The following is a 22,708-nucleotide window of genomic DNA, read 5'->3' as shown; positions in this document are numbered from 1 at the left end:
AGAAGCATCTGCCGCCCAAACAAACCCTATCTACATGGTTATGGAATATGTGATACATGGTACAGTGTGCAAAGGTTCTCGGTGATATCAAATAGGTTCTTGACCAAGTGCCAGATAGGAAGCAGGGGCCAAAGACCCTGTCTGTCTTCAAGTAGGCCCTTGCATCCCTTGAAGGAGCGTCTTCAGAGGGGTCCCATCCCCGGCGGTGGTGCTATTATTGTCGTGTTGGCAGATGGTGTCCTCTAATGGGGCTGTGTTCTGAGAAAGCTGTCAGTGGGCCCTCTCTTCCATTGTCCACTCCTTTTCTGATTCAGGAGTGTCTAAGAAGAAATAGCAGGAGTTGTGGAGTACCTTTAGATGTGCCGGGAAGAGAAGCATGTAGGTGAGGCCTTCAGGTTCGGTTTGAATTCCTAAAACAAATTTCTGTGCTATGGATAACTCTTGGGTAGTCCCGAAAGACCAGAATACACGATGATTGAAAAGGGACGTAAACTCGTTCTGTTGCTCCTCTAAGAATAGCATCTCGGTTCTTATAACGAAGGATCTTGGCAATAAGAACCCTAGGTAGAGCTTCAGAGAGGGGGGCTTCTACGTCAATGCGCTGTGGGTTCTCTCGAGGATGAAGAAGTGGGATAGTTGCTCAACTGGAAGCCAGGATGAGATCCAGAACTCGAGGAACTTCTCAGAAGAGGAATATTTCACCGTCCACAGAAATCCCACGAATCGCAGGTTGTTTTATCATGCTTTAGGTTTGGCACATTCCACTGGTTCAATTTTGGCAAAGGAAGAGAGACGTGAGACCATTGTCTAAGTTCTCCAGATGCATACTCCAGACCAGAGATTCGCCCTCCAGTCTCAGTAACTGTCTGCAACTTTTCGTAGGTCTTGGTGTAGGCTTGCAACATATATGCTGAGTTCCTGCTTTTTAGTCTTGAGGGCAGTGCAAGATGCCTGAATCGCCTGCAGTATGAAGTTCGTGCCTAAGGACTCCCTGAGAAGGTAGAGCAGATGGCTGATGGTCAATGGGTTTGGTGGTCTCAGAAGCAGGGTGCATAAGTGTACCATCTTAGTTTGCATCGGAGAGGATGATGGGCTGTCTCATCCCATGGTGACCGGCTCTCCCAGGGGTATCCCACTCCAAGTGAAAGTCATTGTCAGGGCATATGGGTGAGGCACGCGCACTGCAGATTCCCAGATATTTGCTGACCACACAAGCGTTCAGCCAAACACTTCAGTAGGTCATGGGCATCAGCGAGTTCTGTTGTGCCTCCGTGCAATAGGAAGGGCAGTCTTTATAATGTGCGACTGCGGATAATCTCTGGTGCGTGTACTTCTCCTAGTCCTTGGAGGAGAGCGGGCCCCAGCAGTAGTGATACTTTATCAGGGAGGCCACAGAGCAGATAGAGGCTACTGAGTCACAATCATGGCGGTTGGAGTAGTTTTCCTCTGCTGTTCTTGGGTCCTTCCGACTGTGGCTACAAACTTGGTGAAGTACATCCTTTATACAATTGATTCTCAGGGTACCAAGGGTGAGCTGTCGGAAGCATCTGAAGGAGGTAGTTTCGGCAGCAGAGACTCCGACCTCCAACATTCAACCAATAGACGCAATAACTTGCTGTCAATAGACGCAATAACTTGCTGTCTATCCAGTGCCTATCTTAGTTTACAGTTAATTACATTTATATCACAGCAAAATTAAATAAAAACTCACGGTCCAGGGGATTCAGTTACAGGCTTCAGCAACCACGTCTATGAGGCTCTAAACCAGTACAAGTCTCACTCTATCTACAGTGGTCTACACAGCTCCTATGATGTCACCAATATCTAGAGTGTTCTTGCAGGGATAGTCATAGGCAAGGGACGAGCAATGTATTAGGCTGTGTAAGAAACTACTGTGTGCGATAATCTGTAGGACAGGTGTTTTTTTTTTATTTTGCTCAAAAGAGTTCATGCTCGCTCTCATTACATTCCCAAACTTGCAGGTTTATATTTTCTAGTGCAGATACAGTCTCTAAGGGCCTGAATTAGATCTTGGCAGATGGGTTACTCCGTCACAACAGTGACGGATATCCTGTCCACCGAAATATAATTTCCCATTATACCCTATTGGATTTACATTTTGGCGGACGGGATATCCGTCAACGTTGTATCGGAATAACCTATCTGCCAAGATCTAAATCAGTCCCTTAGTCTTTGATTTCAGGCCTTATTTTACCTATTCTCTGGACATGGCTCGGATAGAAATTGGGATTGATCTCTTCACAGTGTCAAAGCCCACGTCCTACTACCTCTGAGGCATTGTAGCACTTTATGCCAGGCAACACAGTGGTCCAGCACACTTAATTCAGATTTGCAAATTCATTGACAGTAGTTTTACAGAAGTCCTCCTTGTTATAGCTTAAACGTTAATTTCACATGGTCAGATCACATAATTAAACAAAAGGGCTATTCAGCAGAGTTGTTCTTTAAAATATTCAAGACTTCTTTTTTCTGACAGGGTATAAACCGCAGCCAACGCGGTTCGTCCTTGCGGACTTCTTCAGGGCAAAAACAAACCACACTGTTCTTGTCCTTGGTTGGGTTGTAGCGTTGTGCAGTTTCTCCTGCTTAAAGTTGGACAATTTGTGATTATATTGGTTATATTACTTGGTTGGTCTGACAAGTAATTGAAGCAATTCGTTTTTCATCATGGTCCAGGTTATTGGTACAAGTAACACGTGAGTCCAGTGGAGAGAATCATCCATGTTATTCCATTTGTCACTTTTGAAGTTGAATTCCGGACGGTGTGGTAGCGTGACATCCAATTTTATGCCAGGCATCACATTGCTCCTGAACCCATGGTTAGTGGTTAATCCAGTGGTTATTGCGTCTAGGCGTCTGGTCCGAAGTCTACTATTGTATGCATTTACTCTATTAACATTTGTGTTGGATTAAATTAGTAGGAGCTTGCTCATGACTTGGAGTAGGCCGTACTAAGAGAGAGGAGGCATGAGGAAGATAGAAAGTAAGGAGAGGGTTATTAAAAGAAGACAGAGGCGATAATGAAACATTTTAAGTGGAGTAAAAATTTTCATGCAGGGTTGTTTGAACATAGAGTAGACTTTTGAGATAGCGTGCACGTTGAGGCTGCAAAACTGTAGAAAGAAACCCCATTATTGGTTAGGGTCAGTGCTACAATAGGTACTTTTGACAGGACCTGGAATCAGATCAACAGTCTGTATTCAGCTACACTACTGCTAGACCACCGTTTCAACAAGGACACCTGATAAGCTCAGGGATGGGAAGCATAGAGTCAGGACTGGACGCATATGTAGGGGAACTTTAATAACAAACATCTGACACAGCATTCATTTAATTACAAATAAAGTGAGGCAACACAAACAGTCTAAAAATATGTAACAGTATAGATCTATTTAAAACAGCCCGTACTATGTGCTGAGCATCTTTTGGCAGTGGGAAGTAGGCAGGATTTTACTGCATTTTATTTTTATTTTGTAAACATTAATTTTCAAAAAAGCAGCAATTCATTGAACACAGTATATAGCAGCTCTTATAGTATGCCACATGCAGTTAAAACATCTGGTGTGTGCCCATCAAGACCTAAAATAACCGTTATTCAAGCAATCGGTCTGGATGTCTATAGTGCTGCTAATCACCCAAAAGGGTATCCAGGTGCTTGCAGGTCCCAGGAGGCTCATTCGAAACAGCCAGAGCTTGAGGAAATCAGAAAGTGAGTTGATCGGCCTGAACTGCGTGGAGGGGAGGTGGGAGTGAGTGAGGGAGGGAGGGGTCTGTTCCAGGTCTTTGCTGCGTTGTAGGAGAAGGAGTGTCGTCCGCTTCTGCTTCTGTCTCAAGCTACTCTCCTGGCTCTGTGATGGACATGTACAGTAAAAAGGTTTCTAGAGGCGGACTGCGTCCAGGCCCACAATTGAGTCCGACTCATTTCATGATTGTTAGGAAGAGAAACCCTAGAATCCATCTTGTGTCGTGTTAAACCAAGGGCACTTCACAATGGATACTATTCGGCAAAGCTGTCATACTCTCACTGCAGCACAGTCATGCTACCATCCATGCCTTACATACACGCAAGAGTCTGTGTGTCATTTTTAAGGTGAGCGTCACGTGAGAGGAGCTGGTACACACCGCATTCCTCCGGAACCGTAATAATAGTCTGTTCAGCACTATTAATCCACAGCTCTTGATGGCAACAACCCAGGGCGTGGACATTGTTTGGTGCGCCTCTCCTGGTAACAGAACGTGTTTTGGAGTTTGGAATCCGCATGAACAGGCGTAGGCCTCAGCACACACACTAGATTGGGGTGTCAGCTGGTCAAAGGAGTCAGGATACCAGTTTCACAAGTAGCCAGGTCACCCAGTTAAGGGGTTCATACCTGTTTACCTTCCAGGGGGTATTGCCATTCCAACACTTACTTAGTTGTGGTACTTTGCAAATCTCTCAACTCAACAGGTTGCCAGTGACAAGGGGAAGGCTGCTGTACACCACCTAAGTGCTTACTATCATTATTTCACCACACTCCAACAAGGAGATACACTACCATTTTTCTCAAGATGAACTCTCAACAAAACAGTTTGAAACATATTCAACTATAATTATAACACCAAAGCAAAAGATGGTTGTGGTACTAGTTTGTATTTCTAGAGAACTCCATATTTCCTTAACAATCCAGTTTTATATGAGCTTCTGGCCCTTTTTATGTTATTAAAAAAAAGCGTCACTCGCACAATGAGAAGATTTTCATGAAAAAAGTTTTCTCTTATGTTTATCAAAATACAAGCAACATACAGCCAATGTGTTTCATCCCAGCAAGGAATGACTTCATCATGGCAAAGTCCAACATTTCAATTTTATATATTCAGCATCTACTTGGTCCCATTAATTTAAAATGTCTGGACATAGGTCCTCACAATTATTTCATCCTGTGCACCTTGCATAGGGATATCCAAGTTGTCAAATGAATTTTCTTTATCGTTTCTTTCTTTAGTCATATTCTCTTGCCACCAAGCGAAAATGTTGTCAGTATTAATTTTCTACTCTGTGTTGTGTGGAACACTGAAAACAAAGTGTCCTAATGGCATGCCATGCATGAAAAAAATAGGAACCAGTAGTGTTTACAATAGCGAAGTGGCTCTCCCACAATTGAAATGCACTTTCCGCTACAAAGTTTTTGTTCATGCATTTATGTCCAGGAAATCATGACTGCTTACATTCATACATCAAACTACATGCTTAGATAGGAACACCATCTACATAGTAAAATCACTGAATACAACTGGTAACAGATAGAGATATTTGCCTCAAAGTCCTGGCTATGCATTCAACAAAAATATAATACCCATAAAATCTTACATAGGTGGTATATTAGCCAGGCAGAGTTCCATTTACCATATGTCCTTTTGAGTGGGCTCTCATGGCAACTTGTCACCTCATTGCTTCACTTTGAGCTCTTCCATCTCAGCTGCTTCTGGCTGTTCTCACGGGCTAGCCTACAAGGGTAAATCTCTGAAGGGCTGTCAGTTGATGTTATACTGTTTGGCAGTTCGCAACAATGCAGCAGATAACACCCAGCATCAAGAACATGTGATGTAAGTACAAAGATTGTTGTTATGTTGATATCATACACTTCTGATTTCTTAGAGTGCAGAGTTATTTTTAAGTTGTGCCAAGCACACATTCCAGGTGGTGTTTTCATAATGACTGTGACCAGAATATGATTGAAATTCATTACAGCGCCAAATACTTAATCAAAGAACAATTCTTTGTACAAGGATTTTGGATCTCTTTGCATTCAGAAACTCCACAATAACTCTTACTCCCTTCATTTCTACCACATAAGGTGCTAGTGAATCCAAGGCAAAGATAGTATACAACTTCCTCTTCCTGCTGACTTATGGCATGAAATATACTGTTATAGTAATATCCCCTGAATGATAGTGTTTCGATACTATAAGGTCGAGTACACTTGATAAATAAAACAAATCATACTTTACACACTCGGTCTAGTACAACTGCTTAAAGTTTTTTTCTGAATAAACCCATCAAATTCATTATCGTGCAGAAGGTTTGTGAGCGTGCATATTACATACAAAAGACCATGAGCATGCTATGCAGAAGACTGCTCTTGCCTACACTTCTCCCTCCCACTTCTCCCACTACCTCTCTTTCCAGTCTACGGTTACCCCACACTTTATTTTAATTGGAAATGTGATCCCTCCGAAATTATTCTTAGTACGTCCATGCCCCTGTGTAGGTCCATGTTTTGAGATTACATTGTACGTTACTTTTCAGATAAATTTTTAAGTTACGTTTTCTACTTAATGTGATATGCCTAGATATCATACTGAGACATTTCTTAGAGAAAAGGGTTAGTTATTCAGTTTTTGTACATTTGCAGTTTCTTAGGGTTTTCATACAAACCATCTCCACACAAGATTTTTCACAGAAACGCAGTCCTATGGGAGAAAACGGTGTTATCGGTTTATGTTATGTTATTGAAGTTTGTAACGCTCATGGATACTCCAAAGAGTGTCCTGGCCCGAACCTTGAGAAGTGAAGAAGGACCGGTTAGATAGGTTTATCAGTGAGTATTTAGGTTTTAAAGTTGGTATTCTGGGGTTAGAACCGTTCCCCCAGGGTCAAGGATGCACTCTCAAAGCACCCTCAGTGGCACTAGGACCCAGTGTCATCCAATGGGGGTCAAGGGGCCTCCAGTTGGTGCCTGCTCATGAGCAGGCCACAAGGTTTTGTGAGCAAAGCTTCAGAACTTAAGCTCAGGGAAAAGGGTAATCCGAGTTAGCACACAATGGATGCAGGTATGTCTTTTGAGGTCGGATTTCACCTTACCGGGCCCCTCGTGGTTGGGGGTGGTCTTTGTGCAGAGACTGAAGGCGACGTAGGGGAGTCCTGGAGGGGTCAACCCACGGTGGACTAAGACTCTAGAGCGCTGAAGGATCTCGTTGGTACCAGTGAGCCACCCGTATTTGGGCCGTAGGCGTCGGGTGCAGCAGTGGTTCCAGGCGTCTAGTTTCTTTGTCGTCAGCAGGCTCAGAGTCTTGCTTTGGTGTTTCTTTTGCACAGAGCTTCTGTTTACAGGAGAGCCAGTCTTTGTTGAAAGCAGTCAGTCCTCCCAGTGGTTCTGAAGGTCGCTGGCAGCAGGATAAAGGTGCCATTTGGCGCAGTATCTCTGGAAACTGCAGACAGGGCTGTATGGCTGGGGCCAAGTCAGTTCTTCTCTGTAGCCTCCTCTGTAGTTCGGGGGAATCCTTCTTCGTTGTTTAGGGCTGCACCCTGAATTAGGGGGTGTTTTGGGGGTCTCGAGGACAGTAGCTAATGGATTACTGACAGTGACTACACCCTTGGTGTGCCCACCCCACGTGGGGGATTGGGCACAATCCCTAATCCTGATTGGAGAATGCCTGCCATCTGTAAGATGGCGGGCACTGAGGAGTGGGGGTCACCTTGCCTCCCCCACCTGAGGGATGGGGTTGGCAGAGGTGTGCACACCTTTTGGGCTGTTTTATTTTTTCATGCCTATCTTCTCGTCGAGAAGGAGGGGAGCCTGCTCCTGATAGCAGGAGAGGCTAGGGGACGCGTTACAAAGGCGGAAAGGCCTTTGAAGATCTCCTGTCACAGATGGCTCTTCTTGACGGAGATGTGAACACCTCCACCCAGAAAATGCTTTGTTTCTGGGCTCAGGGAGTGAAGGCTCCCACCCCAGGTGTCCGGAAACATGTCTAGTGGTAGCAGACTGGGATTTACCAGTCGAAGAACCCTTTAGAGGCTGGTTGTTTTTCAGGGAGCATCTATTAGATGCCCTCTGAGTGTATTGTATAATAAATCCCACACTGGAATTAGTGTGGGTTTATTATGCTTAGAAGTTTGCTAATAAACTTCCCAGAATTCAGTGAAGCCATTATGGTGCTGTAGAGTTCGTAAATACAAACTTCCAGACCATGTACTCTTTATGGCTTTACTGCACTTTGTGTCTAAGAATGGACATAGACACGGTAGGGGTACAATGCTCATGCAACTGTACCCTCACCAGTGGTATAATGCACCCAGCTGGAGGGGTGTCTTATCTATACCATAGGCATTGGGTTGCAGGCATTGCACACAGGAATGTGTGCCATGTCGATTATTCACTTTCCTCTGCACCGATACACGCAGCCTGCACTGCCTGCACTGGCAGTGTGTGTGTTAAGGGACAGGATCTCTAAGGGTAGCACAATATGTGCTGCAGTCCTTAGAGGCCTTCTCTGGTCTCATTGCCCTTGGTACCCATGGTACGTTTTACAAGGGACTTGCAAGTGGCCAGAGAGGTGCCAATTGGTACAAAAGGTACAGTTTTGGGAAAGAACACAGGCCCTGGGTCTCTGATTGGCAGGGAGCCAGGGCACATCAAGCCAAAGTGCATCAGAAATCTGGCAAAAATTGAGGGGGGTACTGCAACAGAAACCCAGCTTCCTACACCCTGCCCACTGTGTCTGGGCATGTGTTCTTGCAGACACTCATTTCCTTAGTGCATCTCTGCTCATGTATTTGCTCATTTATGTCCATGCTTACTTTGTACAAAAAGATAAAATAAGTTCCATGGCACTCGTCAGGAGGTCATTTTTGCCTGCACTGCCCATTGCCGCTGTTAGTGCTGCCAATTACAGTAACAATTCAATTACTAACCTTTACATTCCTACTGGTGTTCCAATTCTCACAATTCCAGGCCCTCAAAGCTTTAAGAATGGTTTTGGCAGAAGGTATAAATCATTTTAAATGTATTTGAATTATTAGACAACTGTTGTGCTTGTCTCTAAATTAGACGAACAGCATCACCATGTGGCAGACTGTAATAAGTATGGGAGTTGACAATTAAAAGCTGGTGCCAAACACTGGAAACCACCTTCTCAAATGAAGAACTGATTGAAGTACATTTTTTTTCTTTTTTTTTTTTACTGTAGAGGGCCTGAGAGTCCATGCCAAATGACATGAAGAACTATTAAAACTCTAATTGTGTCAACTGTCTGACCATGAGGTCCTACTTACTCAGTATACCTACCGCTGGAGCTCCTTGAGGCTTTTTCTACTAGTCTCTCTGAGCTATGCTCACTTTACAATCTGTTTCTTCTTGTAGGAACATTGACTGATCTGTTGTGAATTGGTTTTGTGAGATGTTCTTGGGAGTGTGCATGCAGATGTCAGCCAGGATACCCTTTGGGTGACAGCACACGCTATATAAGCTTGTTATACAGTACAATACAATACAATGTCATCTGATTATGCTACTAAACACTTCCAGTTATGAAGGGGCCTTCAGTAGTGACTTGTGGTTTTGCACCAGCACATATTTCCACAAATGCTGATGCTTTCTAGTTGCTGATAAAATGTTAATTATGTTTTATATGTGATTGTTTTGTTAGCAGTAAAAAGACTAGAATATTAATAAGATGAAGTAAGTGGGTCATGTATTAACGTAGTACCTAATCACTGTAGGGTCCTCTCCCAGACTCTGTTAACCAGTTCAATTGCTATTGAACATATGGTTTGTTATCATTTTAAAATGTTGGAAACTGCACACTGACCATCATTCTTGACCCTCCTTAAGGTCTTCAAAATGCATCAGCTGCCATCATCAACTGTTCGCCTCCTGTCAAGCTCTCAGGTGGTTACATCAGTCGTCAGTGTGGTGAAGGAGTTAGTGGAAAATTCAATTGATGCCAGAGCCACCAGCATCGATATTAAATTGGTATGTCTTCAGGCTACCGTTATTTTTAAACTGACTCCCGCTGAACTGGGAATTGTCTGTTTATGTCCATTGCTTTGGGTCACTTCCAGACACCCCGTCTACCAAACTATAAAGTAATGAATTGGCACTTTTTTTCATTGTACCAAATCATGTGAATGGTATGGGAAATGATCAGTAGAAGTTAAAATCATCCATTGTAATATACTGTAGGAATTATGTATTTCCCTTAAAATCTATATACCACACAAATATATTGATAATATTGCTAACCTTTAAAATAGTAATACATTTAACTACTATCAAGTTATGCATTTACTTGAAAGCATTGAAAATAAAAAAGTGGTGATTCATGGGTGAACATTTGCATACTTTGCTTCTGCTTGAGCCTCAATTTCAGAAAAGATTTGTGTGGTCTTTAGATTTTGTAGGGGGAATGTATCTAATGTTTTTATATTGGAGACCAATGCATAATGCTATTACCAAAAGGCATTATGGCACTGAAGTCTGAATGTCAACTGTAAAATTAGATTTTAGTGATTAACCAAGACTTCAAGGTCTTCTTAGGAGCCAGAAAGGTCTGTAGCAGACATAGAATGGCCACTTTCCCCAAGCTTATTACAGCCACGGTTTACAGTCCTGGGCTTTTGTGTGATGACCTAATGCATTCTCTGTGTTGTAGTCTTTTTTTTTCCCTTCCATTAAACTAATTATACTATGGCATTTGAAATCAGTAGTTTGTAGGTGAAATGTTCTTACAGCATTGGGGGAAAATGTAGACGGATCACTTTTTTTTGGCTTGGGCTGAAATTCCAATACCAAACATATTAAAAACAAGTAATGCCTGGAAAACCACCCACTAGTGATCTCCTATTAGTTTAAAAAAGAAAAGGTATTCAAAGTACAACATTATAATAATGTTTTGGTTTCCAGTTAATGGAGCCACTAGTGATTCAGTAACTGGGGTGGATGAGGCAGGGAGTGCAAGGAAACGTGTGTCCTGAAAATCGGGAAAGAGCTGTGTACTGGACACAGTCAGAGCAGGCATCCTTGTAGAGGCACATTTCACGGTTGAAATTGTTAGCTTGGATGGCCTCTTATTGTATCCATCGCTTGGATCAGTAGGGACTGAGGATTGAGATTTAAAATCAAGAACCAACTGTGACTTTAAAAATATATATCACTTTGGATGATAAGGCCTAGAAAGCTGTTCAAATGGTTTTGGAATTGTGGCAACTTGTCAATTCATTGCAACGCATTTAATTTGGGTGATGACCGTTGGACATTGTCTCCTCTTTAGGGCCGGAACTGAGAAATGCATAGTCTCCTTGGGTCCGAGATGATCGTGGCTGGGATTACTACATTTCAGACTCTATGTGCTTCAGTAGGTTATTGATCTATAATAACTCAGCATCTTTTTGTGGCTCCGGTGACTCGGTTTCTTGAAGCATTGCCCATGCAGGCTTTAGTCAGCTGGAACTTGCTCTGGTCTTCCGAGTCAGAGAGTCAGCAGCTCTTCTCTCCTCTTGTTAGGAAATTCTCAACCCTTAGAGGAGGACAACAATAGCGCATTAATCATAATAAACATGTCTCTGAGCTGGCACACACAATCTCACCAAAGTGCAGATGAAGAACAAGTAATGGCTGGATAGGGACAATATTTATTCTACTTTAAGAGTATTGTGAAAGTCTTCATGACACACTAATTTAATCAAGGTGACATGTTAACAGTCTTATTCATCTTCTACAGAAGCTAATCTTAAAAGCAGAGGTTCACTTGACAATGTAAATCACACCTGACTTACTCAGCTAAGTTTCTCTGTTCCATAGGAGATGCCAGGCTCAACTCGGGGTGGGAGTTCAGGGGGGCTTCAAGGGTCTCAAGAACAGTGTACACAGAAGCTGAGTTAGCAGGAAGGGAGATGTAGATTCCTGTAAGTGACAGACCTCTTGGATCTTTAGGGCAGGTGTCCAAGAAACAAAAAAGTAAAAAAAATATATTTGTATTGGCTTGTAGTCAAAACATATAGCAAAAACAATTCCCCCCTCCCCCATTACAGAAGGAATGTGGACAAGCGTGCTTCTACCAACATACATTGCTTCTCATTCTTCTAGAACTGAACCATTGTTCACTGCAGTACCCCACTGGTCTCTCCGTTGGTCCTTGTGCCCCTGGGGTTGTGTCTAAGACCAGAGTTGGATCCCCACCCCACCCCACCTTGTCCCTTCCCTGGAACTCTACCCCATTTCCTCCCTCATTTCCATCCATGGGCTCCAGATCTTCTTGAACTTACAGGGGCATCCACTTGCTCAATAAATCAACTGCTTCACTCCCATACACTAGTCCATATCTTCCCCCTTCTCACGCCTAGTTGGCAACGTCCTCCCTCGCCAATGTTTAAGGAGATCCCTGCAAGCAACCATCGAGGCCAAGTTGCTGAAATGGAACAAACAACTTTCACACATCCTCAGGTGGCCACGGACATCCTGCAGTGCAGCCGTAATGTTGTGTATACCAATCTTGTCCTCCATAGACACTGTTCACCCTGCTTACCATCTAGAGTTTCTGCCTTAGTAAAACCCGACTTGTAACGTTTTACATACTGTTTGATAGGCCACCTAAAAGGGGGTGGCACAGAGGTTCTTTTCCTCTTCAGATGTACAAGTAAAAAGGCAGGTGTTATCAGCAGCAAATTGCCACATAGCCTTCTACAAGTGGGCAGTAACCGCCCTCCATGAGTGGGGTAACACTTGAGATCCCCACCCCCCCAAACCAGTTGAGCTAAGGCTCTTCTCTAAAATGTGGTTAAAAAGCCGTGGCGCATCTCAAGTAGTCTTGAAATTGGCTTAGTGCAGTGGAGGAAGCTGAATTACTGTTGACCAGTTTAATGGTACTCCGCTTACTGACCTCAAAAGGTTGAAAGACTGAATTGGGTTATCCAGGATTCACATTTAGCTCACTGGGTAATCCTACCAACTGTACGCCTGGCTCTACTGAGTGCAGCTAAATTATTTATTTTGAGAAGCTGTGCATTCCAAAAATAAATCACTACCATAGCTGACATAGTTTGATGTATGGCTCTGTACTAGCTGCAACCCTTGTTCTAGTATGTGTTTTGAAATCTGAATATTGTGTAATAACTGTAACTAACATTATTGATCTACCTTGGCTTGTACATTTGTCCTTGTTTCCTAAACAAGACATTTCCTTCACTCCTTACTTATTTTTTGCTACCATATGATGCAGTGAAGTAGGTCATTGATTACACCTATTTTAACTTTTACAGGAAAATTATGGATTTGATAAGATAGAGATACGTGACAATGGTGATGGGATCAAGGCTGTGGATACACCAGTCATGGCAGTTCGGCACTACACTTCTAAAATCAACAGCCATGAGGATCTGGAAAACTTGGAAACTTATGGGTTTCGAGGGGAAGCCTTAGGGTCAATCTGCTCACTGGCAGAGGTAAGAGATTGATTCCAAGCTCATAGGTTCTTGAAATGATGACCACTTTTATCATTTCCAGTTAAAGTAATGATGTATTTGAAAATTAGTTTGCATGTATAGTCGTCTAGCAGATAAAGTTGTTATGAGATTATTCATCTTTAATTTATCAAGACATGAGGGACCTGCCTTTCGTTAAAGTGACATCTTGTTTTTTTTTCAAATGCCAATGGGCTTCTGAGGTTACCAAACAATTGGTAAGTATTTGCTATAAGTACAACATAAAAAGTGGCACTCTAGAGATCGGATGATTTCCAGTCCACCAAAAATATCTGAACTTCCAAATGAGGAAAAAATGAATTGTGTCAGCCATGAAGGTGTTCTGATAGTTTCATCTTAATCGGGGCAGTGCCGCTACTGAAATGCAACACTTATAATAAATGAAAAGTACTCAGTAGTATGGTATTTGATTAACTGCTGGAAAATTATAACATGATCAGAGCAGGCACTGAGTCATAAAAGCGTTCAGTAGTCGCCCATTCTTTAATTGACAACGGGGAGGGTATGGAACCCTACTTATGGCTGATTCATAATCAGCAGGACAGGTTTTTAATGTGCCGTTTTAGGCTCAATTTGTTACATAATATATTATTTTATCCCTCTGATTTTACTGTAACGATTGAGCAGAAGGGTGCCTGCGGCTGCGACAATAGGTCTCCGCAGGACACCCTTCATTTTGTACTCCTTTGTTCATTTTATCAGACCCCTAGGCGTAGCTTCCTAGTCGACATTTTAAGAGTGAAAAAATTGCGTCATGCTACAGCTGCATTACTATTTTTACAAAGAGCAAATGATACTCGCACTTTATGTTCTGTGATAAGCTTTTTAAAAATTGCTGTCAGGCTACGGAACACACGGGATTAAGCTATGATGTACACAAAATCTGTATTCTCTCTATATGAATTTTATTAGCTATGTATCTGTTTTTAAACTTACATATAGTTCAATATTGTAATGTAAATGAATTTTTATAACCTGTATTTTTATGATGGTTTTTATCATCGAAATAAAGATTTACTGAACTGAACTGATTAACAACTAACTGTGTATAACTGTCTTTTCACATGTCTCCATGTTCCATATGGCAGAGCATCAAATAACTAGACAAAGGGCAATATGAATCAAACTCCTATTCAAGTTAATGTAGTTGCTGCTCAGTATTTTATAATGAACAGCTGCTCAACAGCATGCTCTTGTTAAGCATTCGCTACATCTTAGCTTGACATACAAGAATATTAAGCTTAGTTCATTTTTAAGCTTGTGCATACAATTTTCTATTCCTCTACGCATTTCTGGTCTTTCTTCCAGTGGGTACCTTCATTAGAACTTTTATGAAATATGATGAAGTAAAAGTGCTCCCTGCCACCACCAGCTATTGACTGGGAGTGTAGGGTTGAGCCACTGTTGGGCTATGTTGTGATTGCATTCCATGTAAAACCTAATGAGCTTCCATATTTGGGAGTTCTTATAGTGTTGTAAGAATAGAATGTGGTGGAGAGAAGGGTCGAAGAGAGATGGGAGCTGGACAGATATATTGGCTCTCCGTACTTGTATTGTACCAGGGTAATTTTCTATGGAATAAATTATTCTTGTAACTCATTTGAGAGCGTTATCTTTACAAATTGCAACAGGACTGGGCCCACTGACCTTGGCATTACCTTCTCCGGATGACTATCTACAAAACCCACATTTGTGATTTCCTGAAATCATGAGAGTTTATGAAAGGCCGCCACACTTTACTCAACTTGGAGAAGTGTGGCTCACTGGTCAGAGGCGGCAGATCCGTAAGCAGAGAACGGCCCGGGACCAGGGTTCGATTCCCGACGCGGCAGGGTCGTGGACCAGGGTCAGCGGACTCGATAATTCTCGCCTCGGTGCCTACTCTAGTCAGAAACCACACTCGGCAACTCTGGGCATCAGCTTGCCTCATCTTCACAACGGCCCCCCCAGACCGCCGGGGATGCTTGGTCGCACCTTAGAGATACCCATCAGGGATTATCTCTCAGGGTGAGCCAGGACGGGTTCCCCAGTTGTTGAAGCGTGGAGATACTCCTCCGGGAGTCGATTCCTAGCGCTATATAAACCCATAAAAAAATAAAATAAAAAAATAAAAAACTTCAAGAAACATGCCTGCCACACTGGACGTGGGGGATATGGACATCTAAATTTTAAAGACTCGACAAACTGTAAGTTGAAACCTGCCTCCTTTGAATTGAGTCCAGCGTTCCAGCACCCACTACCCAGCGAGCTACTTTGTTCACGAGCGCCCCTGCAAGCTGCTTCCCTTACGAGCATCTCTGAAGCGGAGCAGTGATCCAGCGTGCACTGCTGAGAGACATCTTCCCCACGAGCATCACTGAAGCTGCATGCCTCAAGTGACTTCCCAGTGTAACCTCTGACATTACTTGCAGCCATTTTGGAAGCTAAAAAAAATGGTATATACAAAAGTTATGTACAGTCTCTTTTTTTTTGTTTTCTTCTTTTTTTCTTCTTTTTTCTTTTTTTTCTTTTTTTTTTTTTGTCCTCATCTGCCCAACTCTCGTTCCATGGATGCATAAGGAAACACACCAACCACCTTACTGCCTTGGGGAGCAAGGCCCTTACATTGAGCCGCTTCTCACTGAAGACAGTACTTAGCAACATTGGCGGGAGATGTCTTTGCACCGAGTTAACACTCCACTAAGCAACTTCTTGCCTGTTGGGCCAGTTTAATAATCGCGGGATCGGAGCCAACCTCAATACTGGGCCATGAAGTGAATGGGCTTAATCATTGGACCTTGGGGGGGGAAAAAAAAAAAAAACAACAAGCCTAGTCAATGCTCAGTTCCACTCAATCAGTAGGTTCCAAAAGGTGACGCTCTGCGGACTGCATGATCTGGCCAGGTCTAGTTTAGATGTTTCGTACAGGGATGTCAGCCAGGCCGAGTGTGTGGGAGCGATGGTATCTACCCAATGTATACATATCTGGCGTCTAGCTAAGAGAATAGCATAGAATAGGAAAGACCGCGCCACCCCCTTGATGTTATGATCTAAACCAAATATAACTAATGATAGAGTTAGGGATAGATTTGTCTTAAGAATTGATTCCAAGGTAACTTTTACCTCTTCCCAGAAAACTTTTATGTTAGGGCAATCCCAAAACATATGGGAGTCGGAGGCTGCTGGGAGTAAACACTTGTTGCAACATTTCCCTACCTGGTATTTGGATAGCCGTAAGGGGGAAAGGTATGCCCGATGTAAGGTGTACAAATGGTTCCGTCTCAACCAAGCCGGTTTAACAACTTTATATAGAAGTGAAAAGGAATTTATCCATGCTTCCCCATCCTGCAACCCAGTTTCTCTTCCCCATAGCTCCATCGGGAGATTGAAATCCCCGTCCGACTCCTCCAAGATGGACCAATACCAGAAAGCAACCTCCTTACTTCCCGTTTGTCTTCCTACTAAGTGGTGTTCAAGGAGGCTAGCTCTCCCTATGTTAGGATTCTTCCTAGTTAGTTCCCTGGCCCAACTACTAAGTTGCATATATTTGAATCTTGATAAGGTTGGCCCTACTCTCTTTTTGAGCTCCTCCCACCCCACCAGTATCCCTCCCACAAACAGTTCGCCCCATCTTGAGAGCCCAGCTTCAACCAAAGGGACTGCCAGGCTGTCTTTCAAACATATTGGGAGTCCGGGGGAGTCCCATATCTGGGCATAGTTGGAGAAGTATGCCAGCCCCACTTTTGCTTTAATTTGCACCCAGATCTTTAATAGTGCTAAAAGAATCTTTAGCCTCACATGGGATGGGTGGAAATAGCTCACAATAACACAATAACAAATAAATAAATAAAAAAATTAAAAATGGGAGGGACTCACAAGAGAGATCACAATAAAAGGAAGAACGTACTTAGGGGGCACACACTGTTTCACATATCTTTGTACCTTTTTCCTTTACTATTATCTCTCTCTAGGGACGCACCCAACACTATCGACTAGGGCTCTGTCGGGTAGTTTACTCCGTACATATATGTAGCAGGGTAGGGAAAGGGGCTCCTCAGAGAGACGAATCTGGCTAACAACTGGCCAGGTTAAGTAAGGGGGGGGTTTTCCAGGAAGGGGGGGGTGGGGTGGGAGGGGGAAAAAAAAAAGCAAAAATTCCTCATCTGTCGGACTTCGTGTCACAAATTATTATTATTATTTTTCTCCTAAAGATCCGTTTAATCTGCCTTGGGAGCTGTGGGCTTTTTTACTGTCTAAGAGGTATGAAGGGCCCGACGAACAGGGCGGGGGCGGAAGACACTAGATGGGGTGGATAACATTTTTGTCCTGGAATGTCAATGGCCTACGTGTAAACAAGCATCCTGGGACCGGTTTGGGATTCATAATCCTCAACAGCCAGGCTATCTTGAATCCAGTGGTAGAGTGAGCAAGGGTCCCACGTCTGGGCATACCCTGCCAACTCAGGGCGAACAAAGCGATACCAAAGGGAATGATGGACTTCCAGTGGTAGAGTTGAGCAAGGGACCCACGTCTGGGCATACCCTGCCAACTCAGGGCGAACAAAGCGATACCAAAGAGGATGATGCCACTGGATTCAAGATAGCCTGGCTGATAAGGGTTATGAACCCGAAACCGGTCCCAGAATACTTGTTTCCGGTCCAGGGAAGACATGGCTTGGCAGTTCGGGCTGGGCTGTTCCCATGAGGCACAGGGTCAGACGGATTTGCATGTGGCCATATCTGAACTGGGGTGGTGGAGTGAGCTAAAGAATGATGCTGGATTAAACCCAGATCTGTTGACTGGGGGTGTGTGTTTGATCTGCTCAAAACGCTCCGTCCATCATCCCCTTTGGTATCGCTTTAAACCTTATTCCACCACAAGCTTTTATTCCAACTTCTGGTGAAAATGTGAAGAGTGGTGGGAATTTTTGTTTAATTTGATATCGACTCATGATGATGATTATGATGATGATGACATTTTACACCTGAGAAAAAGAGCAAAGTATTAGTACATTGCTTTGGGGCCAGTTACACTTAAAATGTATTAAAACATTGGATAAAAAGTTTGACAACCTGGACAGGGAGATGTTGTTACAAATGCCCTGGAGGACCTGATTTGTTACTTTGCACCAACAGTTTGTGTAGGAGCCAATAGATATAAGTTTTATCACAGGAAACAAGGCAAAGATGATTCAATAGAGGAATGTGTTCTGCTTTCAAAATTCTGGTACTAACGTGTTGTTTTGGTTCGCTACATGATGAACTAATACGTGATTAAATTGTAATGCATGCCTCAAATTCAACTATGCAAGAGAATCTTTGGGCGAAAGGGGAGCTATCTCTCCAAGAAGTTCTTGATGTGGTAAAAAGAGCTGAACTAACAGGCACATGTGCTAAGACTGTATTAATACAAGATAAGGAGGAGGACAAAGAAAATATTACCAAAGTAAAAGCAGGGAAAAAGTATAACATAGACAATAAAAGAAGCCAGAAGTCCGGAAATGTGGTGCAATCAAATTCCAACAGGGCCTCATCATCGACTGTGTGCCACAGATGTGGTAACGTTAGCCACTGAAAATGGCAAGATATTCCCTGCTGGGAATAAAAAGTGTTCTTAGGTCATTTTTACAAAGTGTGTCGTAAAAGGAAAGACAATGCTATTGAGTTCTTGTCTGAGAACCTTGATTCGAAGTCAGACTCCAGTAGTACGGATGAATATGATATGTACATGTGTATGTTGAGCATAGATGAAACTGATCATTTAAACATAATAGATTATGATGTTATCTCCAATGATAGCACATCATCCAGAGAGTTAAGAAAGAAACTTGTATGTGAACTGACACTTGGTGGGAGGGGGAGGTGTTAAAATGTCCATTGTTGCAGAATCAGGCTCCCCCTATACTATAATTAACAGGAAAATATGGAAAGAAAAATTTGTAAAAAGAATTGGCGGGCATTTTGAAGTTCCTGATATGGTACCCAAAAGTTTCACTAGTGAAACAATTGACATTTTAAGGATTCCGGAAGTTACTGTTTGATTTCAAGGGCAGTGAGGCTCAGTGTAAATTTTATGCAAGGGAGTCACATTTGTTTTGGGTTGGAGAGATTAGGATGAGTTGGATCCCAATAGCTCTGAGCTTGTGTTGGTGTTACGAGACAAGGAAGAGGAACGATTAATAGAAAAGTTTACCGGGGTATTTTCGGGGAAAATTGGGAGCTTGCAAGGGTTCCAATACAAGATAGTCCTTAAGGAAGATGCCATGCCATGCTTTTGCAAGGCAACACAAATACCAGGGAAACACCCATCACAACGACGGTCCTTTCACGCGCTGCCATCGCAATGCGACTTTAACATCGCAGGAGGCTTTACATGCTTTTAGAACGCATGCTACAACTCTGCATTGACTTTTACATCGCTAGCAATGCCAACGCGTGTGCAAGATGATGGACTATGACAGATGCAAGATGATGAAAGGGTGGATGGATGAAGGATGGATGGATGGATGGATGGATGAAGGATGGATGTATGGATGGATAAAAGGTTGCATGGATGAATGATGGAGGGATGTGTGAAAAGGTGGGCGGTTGAAAGATGGGTGGATGGATGGATGGATGGATGGAAGGATGGCTGGATGAAAGATGGATGTATGGATGAAAGGGTGGATGGATGGATGAAGGATGGATGTATGGATGGATTCAAGGTGGATGTGTGGATTGATAAAAGGTGGATGTATGGATTGATAAAAGGTTGCATGGATGGATGAATGATGGATAGATTGATGTGTGAAAAGGTGGGTGGATGAATGATGGGTGGCTGGATGGATGGAAGGGTGGATGAATGAACGATGGATGTATGGATGGAAGGTTGAAAGAGTGGATGGATAAAGGATGGATAAAAGGTTGCATGGATGAATGATGGATGGATGTGTGAAAAGGTGGGTGGATGAATGATGGATGGATGTGTGAAAAGGTGGATGGATGGATGAAAGATGGATGGATGGAAGGAATGATGAAAGGGTGGATGTATGGATGGATAAAAGGTTGCATGGATGAATGATGGATGGATGGATGGATGTGTGAAAAGGTGGGTGGATGAATGATGGATGGATGGAAGGGTGGATCGATGAAAGAAAGATGAATGGAAGGATGAAAGGGTGGCTGGATGTATGGATGGAAGGATGCTAAGGTGGATGACGGATGAAGGATGGATGTATGGATCACATACTGTAATTTGGTTAAGTGGGGCAGCACGTACCTGATTTCACTGGTTGTACATCCTATCCTGTGATTCATAAACCAAGAAGAAACAGGTGCATCACGTGAAATAAATTGCCATTTTTCAGGATGCGCCGCCTGGCCCTCAAGCTTCTTCCCCTTCGCGCCCTACATCCGAGCACCATTGCTAACAGTTTTAGAGGTTCTTCTCTTCCTAACACACATTGAACAGGATTTTGCCCCTGCCTTTGCTGCAGAATCGGGGTGTGTCAAACTATCGTCATTTAAAACCTTTCCCTGAGATGTCATGAGAGAGAAATGCAAAGAAATGGCTTGGCACGAGACGTGAGGGTGCTCTTGCTTCGTCAGTGAGAGCTCAGTCACTGCTCACCTCATGACTGTGACCTCTCACCTCAGTCTGGCAATCGACATCCTTGCAGCACTGTACTTACCTTGCGCTGGTTAGATGTTAGGCAGGGCCTCTCAGGATCACCATGAGCTTCACAGGACGGCGGAGATGGCCAGCCGAGCCGCCAGGCTGCGCACCATGCCGCCTGCCCGCAGTCCCCACCGGCAATTCACTGGAGCTGCAGACGCCACACGACGGGGTGAACAGGCACACAACAGTGTTGTTGGGGCAGGGGCCGCAAGCAAGGGAGGCAGCTCAGCTAAGACTCCACCGCCCGGCGTGAGTGTGATCCGGGACCTGCGCCACTGCAGACCCAGTCCCACAACACCTCACTGCACACTCTTCTTGCCAGCAGGCTCACAGGGCCTCCTCCGGGACCTGGTAGTTCTGCGCAGGGGTTCCTTAGGGGCTCTCCACTGGTCGCAACCAACACCAGGGCCTCCGCCACTCCGGAGGAGTGTACTCGTGCTGGGGGTAGTGTGTGTTTTTTCGGGAAACAAATGCGATGTTAAAGCATGTGCGGTGTTTGTTTGCAATGTGATTGTGTTTTGTATGCATTTCAATGGTGGAGCGAAGTAATGGGTTGCGTTGTGACAGCGTGCGTTGTGAATGTGTGTGTGAAGTAAAGACGGCGATGTGAATGTTTGCAATGAAAACGTTTGCGATGTAGCATCATACATTCCAAATACCAGACCATCAGGGAAGACGTTTTGAGTGAATTACAAAAATGACAGTCTAATAAGATCATTGAACCTATAGAGACCTCTGATTCGGTCACAGCACTTGTGGTGGCACGACGTGTCAATGGTATGATCTGATTATGTGTGGACGTAAGGGATTTTTGAATTGGAACATTCTGGTTGACCAGTTTTCCCTACCTGAAATCAATGAATTATTGTCTATAACCAAAGTTATTGAATGGTTTACAGCTATAGGCCTTGCTTCTTCCTACTGCCAGGTTCCACTACACTCTTCTAGTAGGAGACTTACCGCTTTCATAACACCGTTTGGGTGTTTCCAATTTGTCAGAGTACCTTTTGGACTTGCAGTGGCAATGTTCCACAGGTTAATGTACGAATTATTCGAGGAGGTGGAGAATGTCACAGTTTTTTTCAAGACGACATACCAGTGAATCGGAAAACCAAGAAGGATCATGATCAGAAACTTGAACAGGTTTTGAGTATGGGAAAGGTCTTACTGCTTAATATGGAAAATGCAAGTTTTCAAAGAAAGAAGTAACATACTTGGGTCATGTAGTAAGCAGAAAGGATTATACCTGAAACAGAATTGTTGAATACAATAGTGAATGCTCCTCCTCTGAAAAGTAAGGATGACATGAGAGTTTTTAGGTCTTGCTGAATCGTACTCTAAATTCATGAAGAATCTTTTGAGTAAAACATAACACATCAGGCAACTGTTAAAAAACAAGAACAAGTTTGAGTGGACAAGTGAGTTTCAAAATGCATTCCAGGAAATGAAAAAAATATATTTGTCAGCCTTCTTCTTTATGTGTGTTCGACCCCAAACCTAGAAGCATAGTTACTCCAGATGCAAGTGGGAAGGATATAGGGGCAGTTGTTCCACAAATTAACCACAAATCAGGAAAGAAGAATGTTGTCACTTTTGCTTTATACTCTAACCCGATAGAGGAGAAATATGCTGTAATAGAACGTGAAGCAAATGACACACAAATGATGGACGGAATGCAGAACAAATCAAACATTCACCCTCAGTCAAGAGATCTGGATTAAATCCATTGTTCTTTTGCTCACCATGCTACCCCAGTTTGGATCCAGCCATATGCAAATCAGTCTTAACCCTGCTCCTCATGGGAACACTCCA

The 22,708-nt window shown here is 43.3% G+C and overlaps 1 protein-coding gene across 7 annotated transcripts in view; it reads left to right on the top strand.

Annotated features, from left to right (window-relative positions):
- The window catches only part of PMS1 (PMS1 homolog 1, mismatch repair system component), an 851,578-nt gene that overhangs the window by 72,155 nt on the left and 756,715 nt on the right, over positions 1-22,708 (top strand). For all 7 annotated transcript variants that reach the window (XR_013608658.1, XM_078680380.1, XM_078680384.1 and 4 more), the window contains 2 exons: positions 9,615-9,755; positions 13,040-13,222. Coding sequence is in view for 6 of the 7 variants with exons in the window: in XM_078680380.1 (XP_078536506.1) it covers positions 9,624-9,755; positions 13,040-13,222 (315 nt within the window). In the remaining variant the exon portion in view is untranslated. The remainder of the gene's footprint in view (positions 1-9,614; positions 9,756-13,039; positions 13,223-22,708) is intronic.

Source organism: Lissotriton helveticus, chromosome 3_1, assembly GCF_964261635.1.
Source record: "Lissotriton helveticus chromosome 3_1, aLisHel1.1, whole genome shotgun sequence".
NCBI lineage: Eukaryota > Metazoa > Chordata > Amphibia > Caudata > Salamandridae > Lissotriton > Lissotriton helveticus.
This window is presented reverse-complemented; position numbering and strand designations above follow the sequence as displayed.